At 46.8% G+C, this 16,387-nt stretch overlaps 1 protein-coding gene across 8 annotated transcripts in view; it reads left to right on the top strand.

Annotated features, from left to right (window-relative positions):
- Positions 1 to 16,387, top strand: part of ACOXL (acyl-CoA oxidase like) — a 371,667-nt gene that overhangs the window by 68,759 nt on the left and 286,521 nt on the right. For all 8 annotated transcript variants that reach the window (XM_058534585.1, XM_058534586.1, XM_058534590.1 and 5 more), the window contains 2 exons: positions 1,488 to 1,560; positions 5,070 to 5,202. In XM_058534585.1, the coding sequence (XP_058390568.1) occupies positions 1,488 to 1,560; positions 5,070 to 5,202 (206 nt within the window). The remainder of the gene's footprint in view (positions 1 to 1,487; positions 1,561 to 5,069; positions 5,203 to 16,387) is intronic.

The raw sequence follows: 16,387 nt of genomic DNA on the forward strand, positions 1-16,387 counted from the left end.
GATTGACTTGGTGTGCTAGTTTGCCAGGGCTCTTGTACCACATACTGAGTGGCTTAGACAACAGAAATGGATTGTCTCACAGTCTGGAGGCTACAAGTCCGAGATCAAGGTGTCAGCGGGGTTGGTTCCTTCTGGGGGCTGTGAGGGAGAGTCTGTTCCAGGCCTCTCTCCTTGGCTTGTAGGTGGCCATCTTCCTGTTCACACAGCATTCTCCCTGTGTTCCTGTCTGTGTTCAAATTCCCCCTTTTTGTAGTGACACCAGTCATTTGGATGAGGGCCCACCCTAATGGCCTCATTTTAACTTGGTGACCTCTGTAAAGACCCTACCTCCAAATAAGGTCACATTCTTAGGTACAGGGGGTTAGAACTCCAATGTATGCATTTTTTGGGGGGACACAGTTAAACCTATAAAACTGAGTGGGAGCAGGCTGTGCCTGTGGGCTCCACTGGTCATCACCAGCCAAGGCCAAGCCAAGCCAAGCCAAAGACACAGGTTGAGGGAGAAGAAAAATAAGAGAGAAGAAAGAGCAGCAGAGAGAAGGAAGAAGAAGACGATCCTTGGGTGGAGGAGGGTAGCCTCACCCCAGCCCCTTGGGGTTTGTCGACTGCCACAGCGCCTGCAGGAATGGGCTGCAGGTGGTTTGTGAGCACTTGAAATGTGTCTCCCAGGGGTAACTGAGGCCCTCACTAGCCCCAGTCCCTTGAAAACGCCTCATGTGTCAAGTGTTGTTGAGAGCAGAGGGGTTGGACCAGCTCTTGTGAAGTGATGCCAGACATTTAGAACACTGGCAACCTCAGAAGGTCTGCTTTGGTTTCCTCGTAAGCTCCTAAATGCAAGTGTGTCCTTGTCAAGGGGTGATGTTCTAAATAAAGACATGTACTAAATAAAAGATCTTTTCCCCCAGATTAGATCTCCCTAAGTGTGAGATGAACTAAAAGTAGACCCCAGACTGACGTTAGGAAATAGGTCTGGAGATTTCAAGAACCTTCTGGGGAGTCAGGTCACCCCACCCACCCACTGCTGTCCTTGTGGTCATTTCCCTTTGTCTTTTACACTTTTAGTTTCACAAATTGACCCCCTGTGCTGAAGAGGAAGCACCAGGAGGGAGGAGGAATTTGAGCTCTGCATCACTGGGGGAATAACCAGCTTTCCTGCTTTCTCTGGGTTCAGTCTCAGGTTCTTTCAGTTGCCTAGAACTCTCTCTCTCCCAGTCACAATGACTGCTTAGGGGGGCAGCTGTGTCCCTACCAGATCCCCCACCTGTGCCCCAGAGCACGTGGGCTGCACAGCAGGCACAGCTCTTCAAGGAAACAAACAAACAGCATCCCCACGCTCCACCCCAAATAAAAAAGCATCAACAATTCTGGGAGTGAAATAAAGGGCTTTGCATTTTAGTAGAGACAGGCCTGGGAAGTAACAGGCACAATATTTCTGATGCTAGCACAGATTTGTCCCCTGCAGCTCATTTAATTTCTGCTCTCTCTAGGTCTGCAGGGTGTGGATAATGGGATTTTAATATTTGACAAGGTTCGAATACCAAGGGAGAACCTGCTGGATAAGTGAGTAGTTTTCTCCTTAACTCAGATCTGCTGTGTGTATGATCTCATTCCTCTCCCAACCCGGACCTGGTTCTTGGGTCTCGTGGGCTGCATGTCGAGGCTGTCTTCTCATAACCACTCCTGCAAATTTACTGACAACTAAATGCAATATGTGGATAAGCAAATAGAAAGAATTAAAATTATCCAAAATGCTATTACCCAGACATAATGTTTGTTATACTTTAATGTATAACTCTTTAGACCTTTCTCCATGATGATATATCTAAAGAGAGAGAGATATTTGACTTTTACTGAATGAAACCCATTTATAAATTCTATTTTTTATAACTTGTAATTTCTGTTTAACATTATGTCAGATGTTTCTGTGCAACAATAAATACACATATGCATTATCATTTTTAATATTGTCATAATAGCCTGTTAAATAAATGATCTATAATTTATATAATCAACCCCTTATTGTTGGGTATATAGGTTGTTTCCTTTAAGAAATTTTTTTTTTTGCTATCATAAACCAATTAGTGTTATTGCCTCCTTTGTGGGTGGCAGGAGATAAGGCATCTCCTTTCAGCTTCGGAGGCTGTTATAACCAGTACTGGTTGGGTGGATAATGTCAGAGGTGCTCAGTGTTGCTTCCCAGCATCCCTCAGTGAGGTCAAGTGGGGTTAAACAATGAGATGAAGATTGCTTCTACAGGTGCATCCCAGGATTGGAACTCCAGGGCTTCACAATGCTCTTTGCAGAGGCTAAGAAACACCAACTACCTTTACTTTTCTCAGCAGCATTTCATGTATCCAATAAGAATCCTGAACCACCGTCGTATTCAAGTCTGGGAAAAGCAAGCAACCAGGCTTGCTCCCTGCTTTCCCAGACATTTTCCTTTAACATTTGACTCTTTTTTGTTGCCTGCAAGTTCTTGCCAGCAGATAAATGTCGTAGATGCCAAAAGGTTAAGAAAAATGTGGCGGAAACAAAAAAATAGACTAAATTCTGTTTTTTAACTTTTCTCCCCCTGTATATTGGTAGGAAATAAAATGGAAACAACAAAAGCATCTTCACAGTTATCCCGGTGGGTGGTGAAGCCCTCAGGCCCCCTAAGGAGCTACCAGTGCCCATAACAGCAGGTCTGAGGACCGCCAGCCTTCCCCAGAGGTGCCTGCACATTTCCCTGTCACTTATCAGCGTCACTCGGCTCTAGGAGATGGGGAAGAGGGAAGGAAAGGCACAGATGTGGAGCTCACCATATCTCACCCAACCTCATGGGATCTTAAGTGGCCTGGACAGTCCTCTGCCAGAAGCTAGACCCACTGGCTTAGCATTCATCCACTAGAGGTTAAAAAGTCAGATTCAACCAGAACGAAAAATGCTAGGGAGCTACGTGGACTGTAGAAGATATGAGAATATATAGAATATTCTTTGATAAGTAAGATTTGATTTTAGGGCCATTCCTTTGGCATTTAAGCTGCCCCCACCCAGTCCCCCAATACTACAGAACAGCAGCAGCAACACAGATGTTCTGAGGGAAGAGTCCCACTTTGGGAGTGTTGGTTCATCACTTGATCAAAAATGGGCTAGTAGACATACAGATTCAATGAAATCCCTATGAAAATCTTAGCTGCCTTTTTTTACAGAAATTGAGAAACTGGTCCTAAAATTCATATGGAAATATAAGAGACTCAGAATGGCCAAAAGAATCTTGATAAAGAACAAAGTAGGAGGACTCACACTTCCGATTTGAAAACTTACCACAAATCTATAGTAATCAAGGCAGTGTGGTTTTGGCATAAGGATATATATGGACAATGGAATAGAATGGAGAGTCTAGAAATAACTCCTTACATTTATGGTCAGTTGATATTTGACAAGGGTGACAAGACAGTTTATGTGGAAATAATAGCTTTTTCAACAAATAGTGCTGGGACCATTTGTTGGATATCCATATGCAAAAGTCTGAAGTTGGACCTTTACCTCATACCATATATAAAAATTAACTCAAAATGGATCATAGATCTAAATGTAAGAGCTAAAACTATAAAACTCTTAAAAGAAAACATACGTGTGAATCTTTGTGACCTTGGTTTAAGCAATGATTTATTATTAGATCTGACACCAAAAGCACAAGGAACCAAAGAAAAAAATAGATAAATTGGACTTCATCAAAATTAAAAAAAACTTGTACTTCAAGGGACACTATGAAGAAAGTGAAAAGAAAATTCCCAGAATGGGAGAAAATATTTGCAAATCATATGTATCATAAGGATCTAGTATCCAGAATATGAAAGGAACTATTACAGCTCAACAATAAAAATACAAGTGACCCGATTAAAACATGGGCAAAAATCTGAAGAGACATTTTTCCAAAGAAAATATATAAATGGCTAATAAGCACATGGAAAGGTGCTCAACATCACTGTCATTATGGAAATACCAATCAAAACCATAATTAAATACCATTTTGTACCCACTTGGGTGGCTATAATAAAAGAGAGATGGTAACAAGTGTTGGTGAGGATGTGGAGAAATTGGAACCCTCATACATTGCTGGTGGGGATGTAAGATGGTGTTACCAATTTGCAAAAGAGTTTGGCATTTCTTCAAAAGTTTAAAGTTTTCATATGACCCAGTAATTCTACTCCTAGGGATGTATGAAAACATTGTCCGTGACAGAATTGAAAACGTATGTCCACACAAAAACTTGTACACAAGTGTTCATAGCATAATTATTCATAATAGTGAAAAAGGTGGAAACAGCCCAAATATCCAACTGATGAATGGATAACAAAATATGGCTTATCCATACAATGGAAAATCACTTGGCCATAAAAAGAAGTGAAGCACTGACACATGCTACAAAATGCATGAACCTTGAAAACAATGCGCTAAGTAAAAGAAGCCAGACACAAAAGCCACATATTGTATGATTCCATTTATGTGAAACGTCTAGAATGGACAAATAGAAGTAGACAGTAGATTAATGGTTGCCGGGGCCTGGAGGGTGGGGAGTATAGTATGGGTTTCTTTTTAGGGTGATGAAGTATTTTGGAATTAGATAGTGGTAATGATTGTAAAACTTTGTGAACTTTGTGAATATACTAAAACCAATTGATTGTACACTTTAAAAGGGTGAATTTTATGGTATGTAAATTATATCTCAACAACAAAAAAGTGGACTGGTGTGTGGTCTTCACACTCAGGCTCTGGTGTTGGTTTAATGATGGTGGTCCTCATGCCTCTGTGTCAGGGGCCACTGCAGAGTTGCAGGTTAGTAGTGGCAGGAAGCCTGCTTTTAATTTCCATGAGTGAGTTGAGCCTCTGTCAGCATCTCCTGGGGAGGTACTTCCCCCACCCTCCACTCTGCTGTCTCATGAGGGCGGTTCCAGCATGCAGAAGCCTGTGAGATTGCCTTGTGTGTGCATGTAAGAGCCACCTGACTTCATTTCTAGTGGTGCCATGTTCTTCTTTTCTGTTAACCCCACCTCACTTTTCCACCCGTCTCTCCCTGACCACAGGTTCGGTTCCGTGACTCCAGATGGGCAGTACCATTCCCCTATTAAGAACAAGAGTGCAAGATTCAATGCGATGCTGGCAGCGCTGACCCCTTCGAGATTAGCTCTGACTTTTCAAGCTTTGGGTGCCATGAAGGTAGTTGACGCTGATTTTAATTTACCTCACTGTTTATTCTCTGCATGTTCCAGGGGTGGGTAACAATTTCAGAAGCTGAGCTTCCCAAGCCACGGTTGGTGTAATATGGCTGGGGTTACTGGTAAGATACTAGGGAGTGCCAGTTGGCCATGCACAGAGAACATTTCTGTACCCTTCTTACCACGGAATCCTGTCCATCTGCATCCCAGATGTGTGCTGCTGATTACGGCGGGTGGAACATAGGCACTGTGACAACAGAGCCACAAAAGATGACCCTGGGAGAATGGGTCGTTCAGAACAAACACATCTGCTGGAAAAGCAGCTGAGAGCTGACTCATGTGGGTGAAGGCCGGCTTGTCTTGGCTGAGTTCATTGGGAAGCATTGATGCTCACGTGGGTGTTGGGGGTGTGGCATTTACATCACAGGTTAGAGTCCATGAGGCCAGACCTCCAGAAACTATCTCTGCCTCCCCTCCCCCTCCCCTGCCCCACCTTGCCATATATTGGTTTGGAAGGAGCAGCCAGAAGATAAAAGTTCTGGAAGGCCCCCTCCTCCTCCTCGGAGCTCAGCACTCTCTGTTCTCTGGGCCCTCTCTGTCGCTTTGCGTGAGGGAAAAAGCCTGCTTTAAGCTCCACTGAGCTTGGTGAAGCTGGAAGAAAAATTAAGATACCCATGAATATACATTGGTGGCTTGAATCCAGCTTTTCCATCAAGAAGGATTAAATTTCATTCACCTGACTCCCGGCCTGACATCAGTACCCAGTTGTCTGAATAGCAGGAAAATCCTTCTTTACTCACTTCTACTGGGTCTGTCCCACTCACAGGAAGCCTGCCTGACTCGGGCTTCCCCATGCAGTGCCCTTCCCATGAGTGGGCACAGCTGTGACCCTGTGAACACCATGCTCAGTGCTGAGCCAGTGGCCGCACGCTCGCCCATGGCGTTGATTCCTGTGCCTGTTTCTCGGTGGCTCTTTAAAGGGGGCTGGGTGGGTGTTCAGTTCTGAAGTCCCAAGTCAAGAGTGGCTCAACTTGTCCCCTTGGCTGAGCCCGCTGACGTCTGATAAATGAATGAGGGCCCAGAAGATCCTGCGATGCAGGTGCAGGGGTGAGGCCAAGGCGCTAGCAGAGCGTCAGAGTGCAGAGGAGGACAACTTCTTCAAGTCGGTAATAGACACCATTTCAGCCATTTTCAGGACCCCAGAAAGAGGCAAAAGGAGAGCAGCCAGATGCAGCTGGAAGTGAGTCATAGAGCAGATGGGACAAAGATCGGATCCGAGTTCTCTGAAGCCGCGATGGCGGTGTCTGCACCGTGGCCCCTCTTGTCCCCGTAGCCTGCAGGGTCGCTCTGAGGAGAGTGCTGGGTGAAGATCAAAACACACCCTGGGTCCCGGCTGTAAAGGTGGTGCAGGACCCTGTGCGGTTAGGTTTCAGAGTGGGTGATGGTGTGTGGAGGACGTTCTTGCTGCCAGTAACCCTGTTGGCTCATCCAGCCTGTTGGTGGAGCCTGTGGGGCAGGCATAGGGTAGTGCAGATGGGGCAGTGTGGGGCTTTCTGGGAGAAACCTGCTTTTCAGTATCACCGGATCTGGAGCAGTGGGGGTGGGGGCAGAGGAGACAGTGGTTGATTTAAAGAGATAGCTGTTCTCCATTCTACTGAACGCTATTGAGGTGCCAGCCCCTGCTGACTCTGGAGGGTCTTGTGGGGGCCAAATTTGTATCAATTCCTTGTCAGGCGTCTGACATGCGTACTTCATTCCTGGCAATGCAGATCCCTTATTATAATCACAAGCTCTGAAGTCAGGGAACCCTGGACTCAGATCTCAGCTGGACGAGACCAGCAGTGGGGCTATGGGCAAAGCAATAGCCCTCTCTAAGCCTTGGTATCTTCATCTTAACATGGGCCTTATGATAGTGGTGAGGCATGCGTGAGAGGACTGTGTGTGTAGTGCTGGCACAGAGCAAATGCTCGGTAGCTCAGAGCTGTTAACTGCTGTGATGGCGGTGGCTGCTGCTGCTGTTAGGACATGGCTGTAGGAAAGGAATACATGGGCTTTTCCGTGAAACAAATGCCTGGAATCCTGACCTCCAGGTAACAAGGAGGTCTGACACATTTTGCAGAGGTGCAGAGGTCCCTTGGATTCCTGGGTATCTGGAGCAAAGCATAGTGACTCGAGTTGGCACTTGCCCTGCCCAGGAGGCGGATTTGCCAGGGGACGGGGAGACCCCTCACAGAGTGTGGTGGCCTCAGACCCTGCGGGAAGGGGCACCGCCGCTGTGGTTGGCCCTGATGGACACCGACCTTGGCCACGGTGATCTCATCGCCAGTGTCTTGGGCGAGGATGATCTCACCAGCCCTCTTGGCAACTCCCCCTTCCTTGAGCTCAAACACAGGACAGATGTTTTCTCCGCTGAAACCTAAGACGATCCTGCTTGTTCTGCTCTCGCTGATGAGTGGGAAAACGGATCCCTTTCTCCTGCGCGCATTCCTTATGTATTAGAAAACTGTCACCGCTGCTCCCCACAGTGACATTCGCTCAAGGCTGAGCACGCCTGGTGCTTTTAAACTTTGCCCAGATGTCTTATTTTTCATGGTTATCTCTCATTTCCATAGCATTTCTCAGTGTGTTCAGATTTTCTCTTAAAAGCTTGCCATAGTAGCCGTCCTCTACTTTGTGTCCAAAATGCTGGGCCAGATTAAATGATTAGCAGGAACCAAAGGAAAAGGAAACTAAGATGTTTGGCAGGGGTGGGGGTGGGGGCCTGCGAGACCTCTGCAGCCCCAGCAGGGAGGCTGGAAGCCTTTTCAGGAGGAGGAAGGAAGCTGGGGAAAGTCACTATGAGTTTGGAGGGAGGAGGCAGAGGGAGTGTGAAATGTAAATGAGGTCTAGCCCATTGTTTTGGGTTGATTTTGCTGGAAGTAATTATTTTAGCATAAGACAAGCCGGTCGCCACTTTAAAAAGAGTCTCCTTAATCTTTTAAAGTAGGTGTTACTCAGTAGCTGGGTCCCACCCCCGGAGTTTCTGATTCTGCAGCTCTGGGTGGGCCCAGAGAATCTACAGTTGTCACAAGTTCCCAGGTGATGCTGACGTTACTGGTTGGCACTTGGAGACCCCTGCACAGAACAGGTGGATACGGTGGAAAATTCCCGGCCCCATCCCAGCCGCCTTGTCACCCTCCGTGGCCTCCCAGTGCCCCCAGGATCAAGGCCCAAGTTCTCTTCCAGTCGCCAGCGCCCTGCGTGACCTCTCCCCGCCCCTTGTCACGCGCTGCTGTGCTCCCTAGCAAGCCCACCCCCACCTTTCGCAAGGTTAGTTTCAGGTACATTTCAAAGGTCAGCCTGATGTCCCTTCTCGGGAGAGGTCACAGCCTGCATGTGGTCCCTCTGTCGTGTTCCCCAGGCTCTGCACTCCCCCTTGCAGCATTTATTACAACGAACTAACGGTGCGATAGGTAGTTTCTGTCCCCTGCTAGCCTAAAAGTTCCACAGCCAGGGGCCCTGCTGCCTCGTTCACTGGTGAGTGTTCAGCTTCCCACACGAGGCTGGCACACAGTAGGTGCACAGCAAATAGGAGTTGAAAGTATGAACGAGGAATGAATCAGAAATCACATTTAAAGCTCCAGGCAGAGTTCCCAGCAGAGGTGAGTGCTCAGTACATGTTCGTTCTCGTGCCCCCACAACCCAACCCCTCAGCCCGTTCCTGGGGTGACTGGGAAGAAGGTTCTTGCTGCCTCTTCCTTCTAACCCTCTGCCCAGAACAAAGAGCCTTTTTTCTTGCTTCCTCTCTGATTGTCCTGTCCCAGGCAGTGCCCTTCATGTCTGCTTCGTAGGTATGGGCTTGCTCACAGCGCTGTGGGAATGAGGCCCTGGCAGTCAGGAGTTCCCCGGGTGGGTGTGCTCCTCACGCAGGGCACCAGTGACACGCACGGGCCATACTGCAGGCTCTGCCTGTTGAGTACAAGTCAGGACTCCTGGACTGTTTCTGTGGGCACGTGGGGTGCTGGGAGGTAGAGACACCCATTACCCGCTTCTGTACCCCAGGGATTGTTGAGACGATGCCCACCCAGCAGGCTGCCGGAAAGTGCTGTTTCTTTGGAGAAAGCTTATTGCCTCTCTCATTTCTTTGAGTGAAATGATCAGCTGGCCTGCTCCTGGCAACTCTGTCGCGTGCCTGGTGAGGTCATGGTGCTGAGGACAGGCTCAGATTCTCTCTGGGGTTGGACGGTTAACCAAGAGAGCGTGGGGGACAGCAGGACAAGTCTTGGGCCTCCATGGCCACGGGAACACCATGCAGAGGACAGATCCTGGGGGAGTTGAGTGGCTCCGTTCTGTCAGGGTGAGGCCACCGCTCCCAACTGTGGGCAGGGAGGAGACCTCACGGTCATGGACCCCCGGGACAGGCTCTGGGTCTGCTGCTGCCATGAGTGGTGTGACCCTGTGATGGAGTGGACCTAGGGGTGAATTTCCATTTCTCTGTGCTTTAGTTTCCTCATTGCTAAAAACAAGGCAAAAAAAAAAAAAAAATAGCCATCTCATGGAAACATTGTGAAAATTCAATGAGTTAATTGAATTAACTGTCTTCACCACCACTGCCACCACCCCTACTATTACAAGCAAATAACATTTATTGAGCCCTCACTGTAAGCCATGCCCATAATAAGTGCTTTACAGGTGTTAACTCATTTCTCCTCCTAACAACTCTGAGAGGGTTCCATTGGTATATCCATTTTACATATGGGGAAACTGAGGCACGAGGAGGTAAAGGAATTTGCCCAAGGTGGGCACTTAATATGCAGCACTTGACTCTAGGGGTCCTTGTTAAAGGAGTAGATGGCCCCATGTTTGGAAGGATGGTCAAGCATGTTGTGTAGATAAGATTGACGTGTAGATGTTATTGAGAGAGAGAGAAGAATTAAGTAGGAAGGCAGCCAGCACAGTGCATGAATACGTAGAAGCTGGAGGTGCTCGGGCCTGTGCACCTGAATTAGCTGAGTTACAGCTGTGGGTCGTGGAAGGCCACCAGCTGGCCAGTGAGTCCTTGGGTTAGGAAGAACCTTACCATGGGTATTAACCAGGACTGCAGCTGGTGGGAACCATGCTCCTTCTCATCACCTTGTCGCATTGCCCAGTGCTGAGCCAGGCAAAGGGAGGATGCCCACATAACGTCGTTCAGTTGAGATGAGTGGGATTGGCATCACGGAAATAGTTGGAATGTTGTGCCTGCGTATGCTAAATCATCCGCAGTGGATACTAAATCATCAATATGTGTAGGCTGTTATTATTACAAGGGATGTGAAAGCTTATATAATAAAATTCAGGTATACTGAGGACTAAAATGACATCTGAGGTTATGAGGATAACAGATAGGGTTTATAACACATGCTCACTCCTCAATGGTAGTGGTTCACCCCTCCCATGGTGGAGAATTATGAGGCTGAGTCTGGATATGGCTGAAAAGTGACTGTGGTCATGGTCAGCCATGTGTGTGGGATGGGGAACAGTGGGGCCTGTGCCATCTGGCTGTCCTCCTGGGGTTCAGTGAAGGACACATGGTCTTGAGAGAAGAGTAGAGAGACCGAAAGGCCATCTTTTTGTTTTTTTTTTGTGAGGAAGATCAGCCCTGAGCTAACATCCATGCCAATCCTTCTCTTTTTGCTGAGGAAGACTGGCCCTGGGCTAACGTCCGTGCCATCTTCCTCCACTTTATATGGGACGCCGCCACAGCATGGGCTGACAAGCGGTGTGTCGGTGCGCGCCCGGGATCCGAACCCCGGGCCCCCAGCAGCGGAGCGCGCGCACTTAACCGCTACGCCACGGGGCGGGCCCGAAAGGCCATCTTTGAGTCATAAAAGATTGCACCATGTATGATGGTGGGCAACTTTCTCTATCTCCTGAGGCTGAAAGGAGAGCGAAGGGAAGAAACTGGTTTCAGGTGGGACCCTTGGAGCCTGTGACAGACTCACGACCTTTTCTGACAGTGAGCACTGTTGGACATGAATAAACAGTCTGTGGAAGGTGGTGGAGTCCACTTCTTCAAGGGAGTCTCTCCTCACTATTAACGGGGGTTTGGAGATATTGTGTCCCCGAAGGACCTTTCCAAGACCTTCTGACTGTAAGGTTCATGGAGAATTAGAACAACAAAGAAGTGGAGATCAGGGACTCAGTCTCCTTCTGAGTCAGAGGTGGCCCTTTAAACCACAAGGGGCGTGGTGGTGCCGTAACTTGGGCCTGTGCTGTGCTGGGTGAACACAGAGCAGAGCAGGCTGCATGTTCCTGCTGCTCTCTGGTTTTGCTTTGGGGCTTCCCCTTCGCCCAGACTCTGACACATCCCCAGAGATGTCCCCGACTTCAGTGTTCTCACCCTGGTGTCTGGCTCCTGCATCTGGCTCTGCAGTGCCATGCCTGCGTTCTTCACTCCCTGGCTGGGGCTGGGGCTGGGCAGCTGCTGTCAGAGTGTGACATTCTACCTGCTCTGATGACTACGAACCAGATGCTATGACACTTTCCCCTGAGTTGAAGCTCACTCAGTCCTCTTAAATTAATAACCTCAATTTCTGTGGCTACCACTATAAAACTAAGGGTTTTTGTCTGTTTAATTCTTATTAGGGGGTCACCTAATTCTATTTTCTTCTGGAATAATTTTATGTTCATCTCTTTTTCTTGTCACTTAGATTGAGCTCATTTTTATCATTATTAACAGAACATTTAGTGGGCAGAGATCATATTTTTTTATTCAGTCTCAGTGCAGGGCCTAGTAGAGCACTGAACGTCATGGAAGTCTTTTTACTCCTCCTCCCCTCCTTCCTTCCTTCCTCCCTCCCTCCCTCCCTCCCTTCCTTCCTCATATACCCACCTGTCCATCCATCTGTCTGTCTGTCCATCCATCCACTCCTTCCACCCATACACCCCTCCTACCTATCCATCCATCCATCTACCCATCCACCCCACCCATCCATCCATTCATCCACCCATCCACTCACCCATTCATCCACCCAACCACTCATCCATCTATCCATCCATCCATCCATCCATTTATTTACTCACCCACCCACCTATCTATCTATCCACCCACCCATCCATCCCACTACAAAGACTCTGAACACAAGAGTGATTGGTTCATATATGATTTAGTAGTTAAGGGGAGCTGTGGAATGTTCTAGAGAAAAGTAGTCACCTACCTGATGGACACCACATTTTAGAAAAAATCCCCAGGCAGGAGTGTGTAAGTAGAGGCCAGAGGCATACACCATCCTCCAGAGCCTGGCCCAATTCCAGCAGTAAGGGCCGAATAAGGAGTGTCTCTGTAGGGCCTTGTTCATATGAGGGCTCTGTGTGGAGACTGAACTGAATGGGATTGGATAGAAGTGGAAGCACTCTGATAGGGAGCACGGTGAGACCTCTGCCCCCTCAGGGTGGCGTAGTGGAGGGTGGAGTGAGGGGAGGATATGGGCTCTCTGAAGTAGTGTCGTGAACATGTACAGTACTCACAGGTGTGTTTCATTGAAATTGATGAGGCACAGTTGACTGATGTTTATTCTGTTGACACTTTTGTAACGCGGCCAGTCATCTGTTCTCACGGAGAGCGGTGCTGGAAAGTTGAGAACGGTGGCTCATCCTGTGTCAGCTGTCTGTTTGTCTTTTTAGAAGTATTGTGTGCGCTTTGAGGGAGCAGGTTCACCCTGCTCGTCTCGTTCCACTCAGATTGACGCTGTTCTTTCTTTAGCGTCCTCACACACACACAGATGTGGGGAGCAGAGTAGCAGGACTTGCTCGGAGGCTGGGGATGTCCCAAGGGGTGAAGGGTTTGGCCTGGATGATCCTCAGAGGGGCCAGCTGCAAAATAACATACTCTGTTTCGAGTTTTCTGGTGGAGGAACTTCCTGAGTTTGACCACCAGAGGGTGGCAAATACCAACAATGACTTGCAGATTATTTTTCCTCTACATTTATTTACTTTTGTGTGTAAGGAGTAGCTGGGATTTTGTTGTTCTCATCAGTACAGCTTCTTATCAGGCATGAGTGTTGATCTTTACAAAGCGGTCAACATAAGGAGAACAAGGGTGCATCAGCTAAGTGATTGTCTGACTCAAGACCAAGACTGTAAATAGGATGCAGAGTTATCTTGATGACTCTTCAGGATAAAATTTGACTCACAAATGTCTTGAAAAAAATAAGTTTGCAGCATTTTGGGTGGGTGTGAAAGTGGTTAAATATTTTTTTGTGGTGTTTCCGTGGCAGTTGTTGACATTTTTAACAACTGAAACTTAAACATCTATTTTTTTAAAAGATACATCTGCTGCCTTTTTCTCCGAAGACCAAAGAGCTAAAGATCCTGTACAACCATAGATAAGTAGCACACTACATGAATATTTGAAATGAATATGTGAAAGAGTTGCCAGTTTGATTTTACTTCAATTCCGTGAACGCATGTTGAATGCTTTCCTGGAACGAGTCGCTGTGGGCAGTGAGCAGAGATGACCTGAGCAGGTGTGTGCCCTCCAGGGTTCATGGTATCTCCAGGTAACAGATACTCCACTCTGTGAGGAAGCCTCCAGGGATTATACTGTTAGGAGGAGGAAGGTGGTAGTGGTGCTATTGAGAATGACACTTCATCAAGAGAGCGTCGCGCAATTTATATGATTAGAAGGGACCTCAGAGATCAGAGTCCAATGCACATCTTTTATGGAAACATTCCTAAGTAAGGCCTCTGGGTCTTTCTGGCACAAAGACCTAGGAGTTGGCATCCAGCCCTTCCCCATTGAGCAGAGTATCCAGGCCACATTTGCAGATGTGCAGCCTGAGAGCACACAGTGCTGGATGGATTTTTTTTCTGTGCCGTTGGAGAGGAAAGTCTTGGGCATCCCTCCCTATTTGATGTGGCCCAGGAATGTTAGATGTTTGTGACTGTGACAATGTCTCAAGGAACAGTGCTCCCTTCAACTAAGTCATCAGAGGCTTGTAGGAAACCAACGTCTCCTCAAACCCTGGGTTGTGGCAGCTGTGAGGGAGGTGGTGATGCTGTTGGCTTTGTAGACTGGGCCTGGGTCCTGCTTTGAGGGGGCTTGCCTTCCTCGGCCCTAGCAGCCTGCTCACCTAGGACAGGTGGAAGGTGTGCCCAGGCTGCAGCTGTGAGGAGTTTCATCTCTCCATGGAAGCCCTGTGGCTTGCCTCTGGGGAGCATCGTCCGTGCCACCCGGAAAGTCGGATATGGATGATTGATGACTGGTTTCCTGTCCTTAGGAACTTTTCCACCTGAAACTTGATGTTCCGTGTAGCACAGGTGCTTGTACAGGTCATTGTCCCTTCTCCTCACTCCACACTTCATCACTCCATTCCTTTGTCCCTGCGGATGAATCCATCCTTTGGTAGTTTGTCATAGAGAAGGGCGATAATAACTCACTTGTATTGAGTGCTTCCTGTACGAGGACGAGTTTGGAGCATTTTATACATTATCGCTCTTTTAATCGTCATGGCAGTCTGTGAGATGAGCGGTGTCATGATTCCCATTTTCCAGATGAGAAAACTGAGATGTAGAAAGAGGTAACAGCTTGCCTAGAGTTTCCTGGGCCTCACACTGCGGCAGTCTGGCGCTGGAGTCTGGCCCTGACCCACACTGGGACGGCTTTCGTAATCCTCAAGCGAGGTATGCTGTGAGTCTGGCCTAGACCCTGCTCACTGGCATTTCTGGACCACTTTGGTGCACAGTTGTGTTTGCTTTGGTTAACCAATTAAGCCAAAGATTTAAAAACTTTGTTGTCTACATTTAAAGATGTAGAGATTCCACTTAAACTGAGATTTGACAGATGCCAAATGCTTAGCCACTGAATCAGAATCCAGGCTTCCTTCTCCACTGGGACCTGGGACCTGATTTATTTTTTAGTGGCACTGCTGACTTTGCCTGATAGCCGTGTACCACTGTGGTCCTGAGCATCTATGCTGGGAGCAGTAGGGGGAGGGGAGCTGGGCTAGTCCGGCCTTTACATTGAATGTCCTTTTATGAGGAAAAGGTCTATTTATAACATTTATTGAATGTGTTCAACTTTGAGCTTAGTCCAATGGAATGATTTTGAATACCTCTGCCTACCATAAAACGAAATTTAATAAGCCAAAAAAAATTCACACTTCCTTAGAAAAATTTTAAAAAGTGAACTGGGCCATTTAAATTTGTCTCCGCAAACCCCTTATAAGTGCTAAGAAGAGAAGCAAAATGATGGTTAGTGGTATATTTGTGATTATAATTCTCTTATTTATCAACTCTAGATATTTCTAGTTCTCTGCTATGAGAGATGAGAGTTTAATTCACATACACAACACCCCACCCCTCTCTCCCTTTCAGTTTTTTACCCCTCAATTTTTGACTTTTTAGATTATTATTTTTAATTCTCCCAAGGATTACCGGGGTATCTATAAATATTCTTGGACTTCCATTTCTTATCCAAACAACCCTATTTCTTGACTCCTTTCCTTCTGCTTCCCACTTCTGTTGGCTGGAGCGTTGACTTTTATGTTGTCAAGGCTGAGGCATTTACATTTTATTCTGTTACCATAATCTAGCTTCCGGACTTTGGGTTATGTTACTATGGCCAGGGCTGTGAAGTATTGTTCACTGTGGAAGCACGTAGTACATGAGGCTTGTATTTCTTCTATATAGGTCCAACGTCACAACACTTTTACAGTTTGAAGCACAATATTCTTACTACCAAGGTCATATGCAATCACTTTCATTACACTCTATAAATTACTCAAAATCATGTCACATTTTTGTTTGCTTGATATTTAGATCGTTGTATTTTTGTGAGGTTTTTGGTTTCTCCTGGAGTTTCCAATTGACTCTTTTTTTCTTGTTGGGAGCAGAAACATATGTCTTTATCACCATATCACCATATCAGTAATAAGTTCCAGCTTCTTGGTCATTTTGTGTGTTGCATGGAATCCATCCCATTATTCTCCTTGAAGATCTTGTGGAGCCCAATGATTTCTTATTTTAATTTTGATATATTGTTTCTAAGCCTGATGTACAGCAATCATCATCTAAATATTGTTCTTTTCACTGGACTTTTGGGAGTAGTTCAACTTTTTCTTATATCCCCTATTGTCCTTTTGCTTGGTTTTCCTCTGGTTTTGTTGTACTGTCTCCTCAAGTAATTTCCTCTGGAAGGTGTATGGATTGTCATATTTTGATTCTTT

This window comes from Diceros bicornis, chromosome 40 (genome assembly GCF_020826845.1).
Source record: "Diceros bicornis minor isolate mBicDic1 chromosome 40, mDicBic1.mat.cur, whole genome shotgun sequence".
Taxonomy (NCBI): domain Eukaryota; kingdom Metazoa; phylum Chordata; class Mammalia; order Perissodactyla; family Rhinocerotidae; genus Diceros; species Diceros bicornis.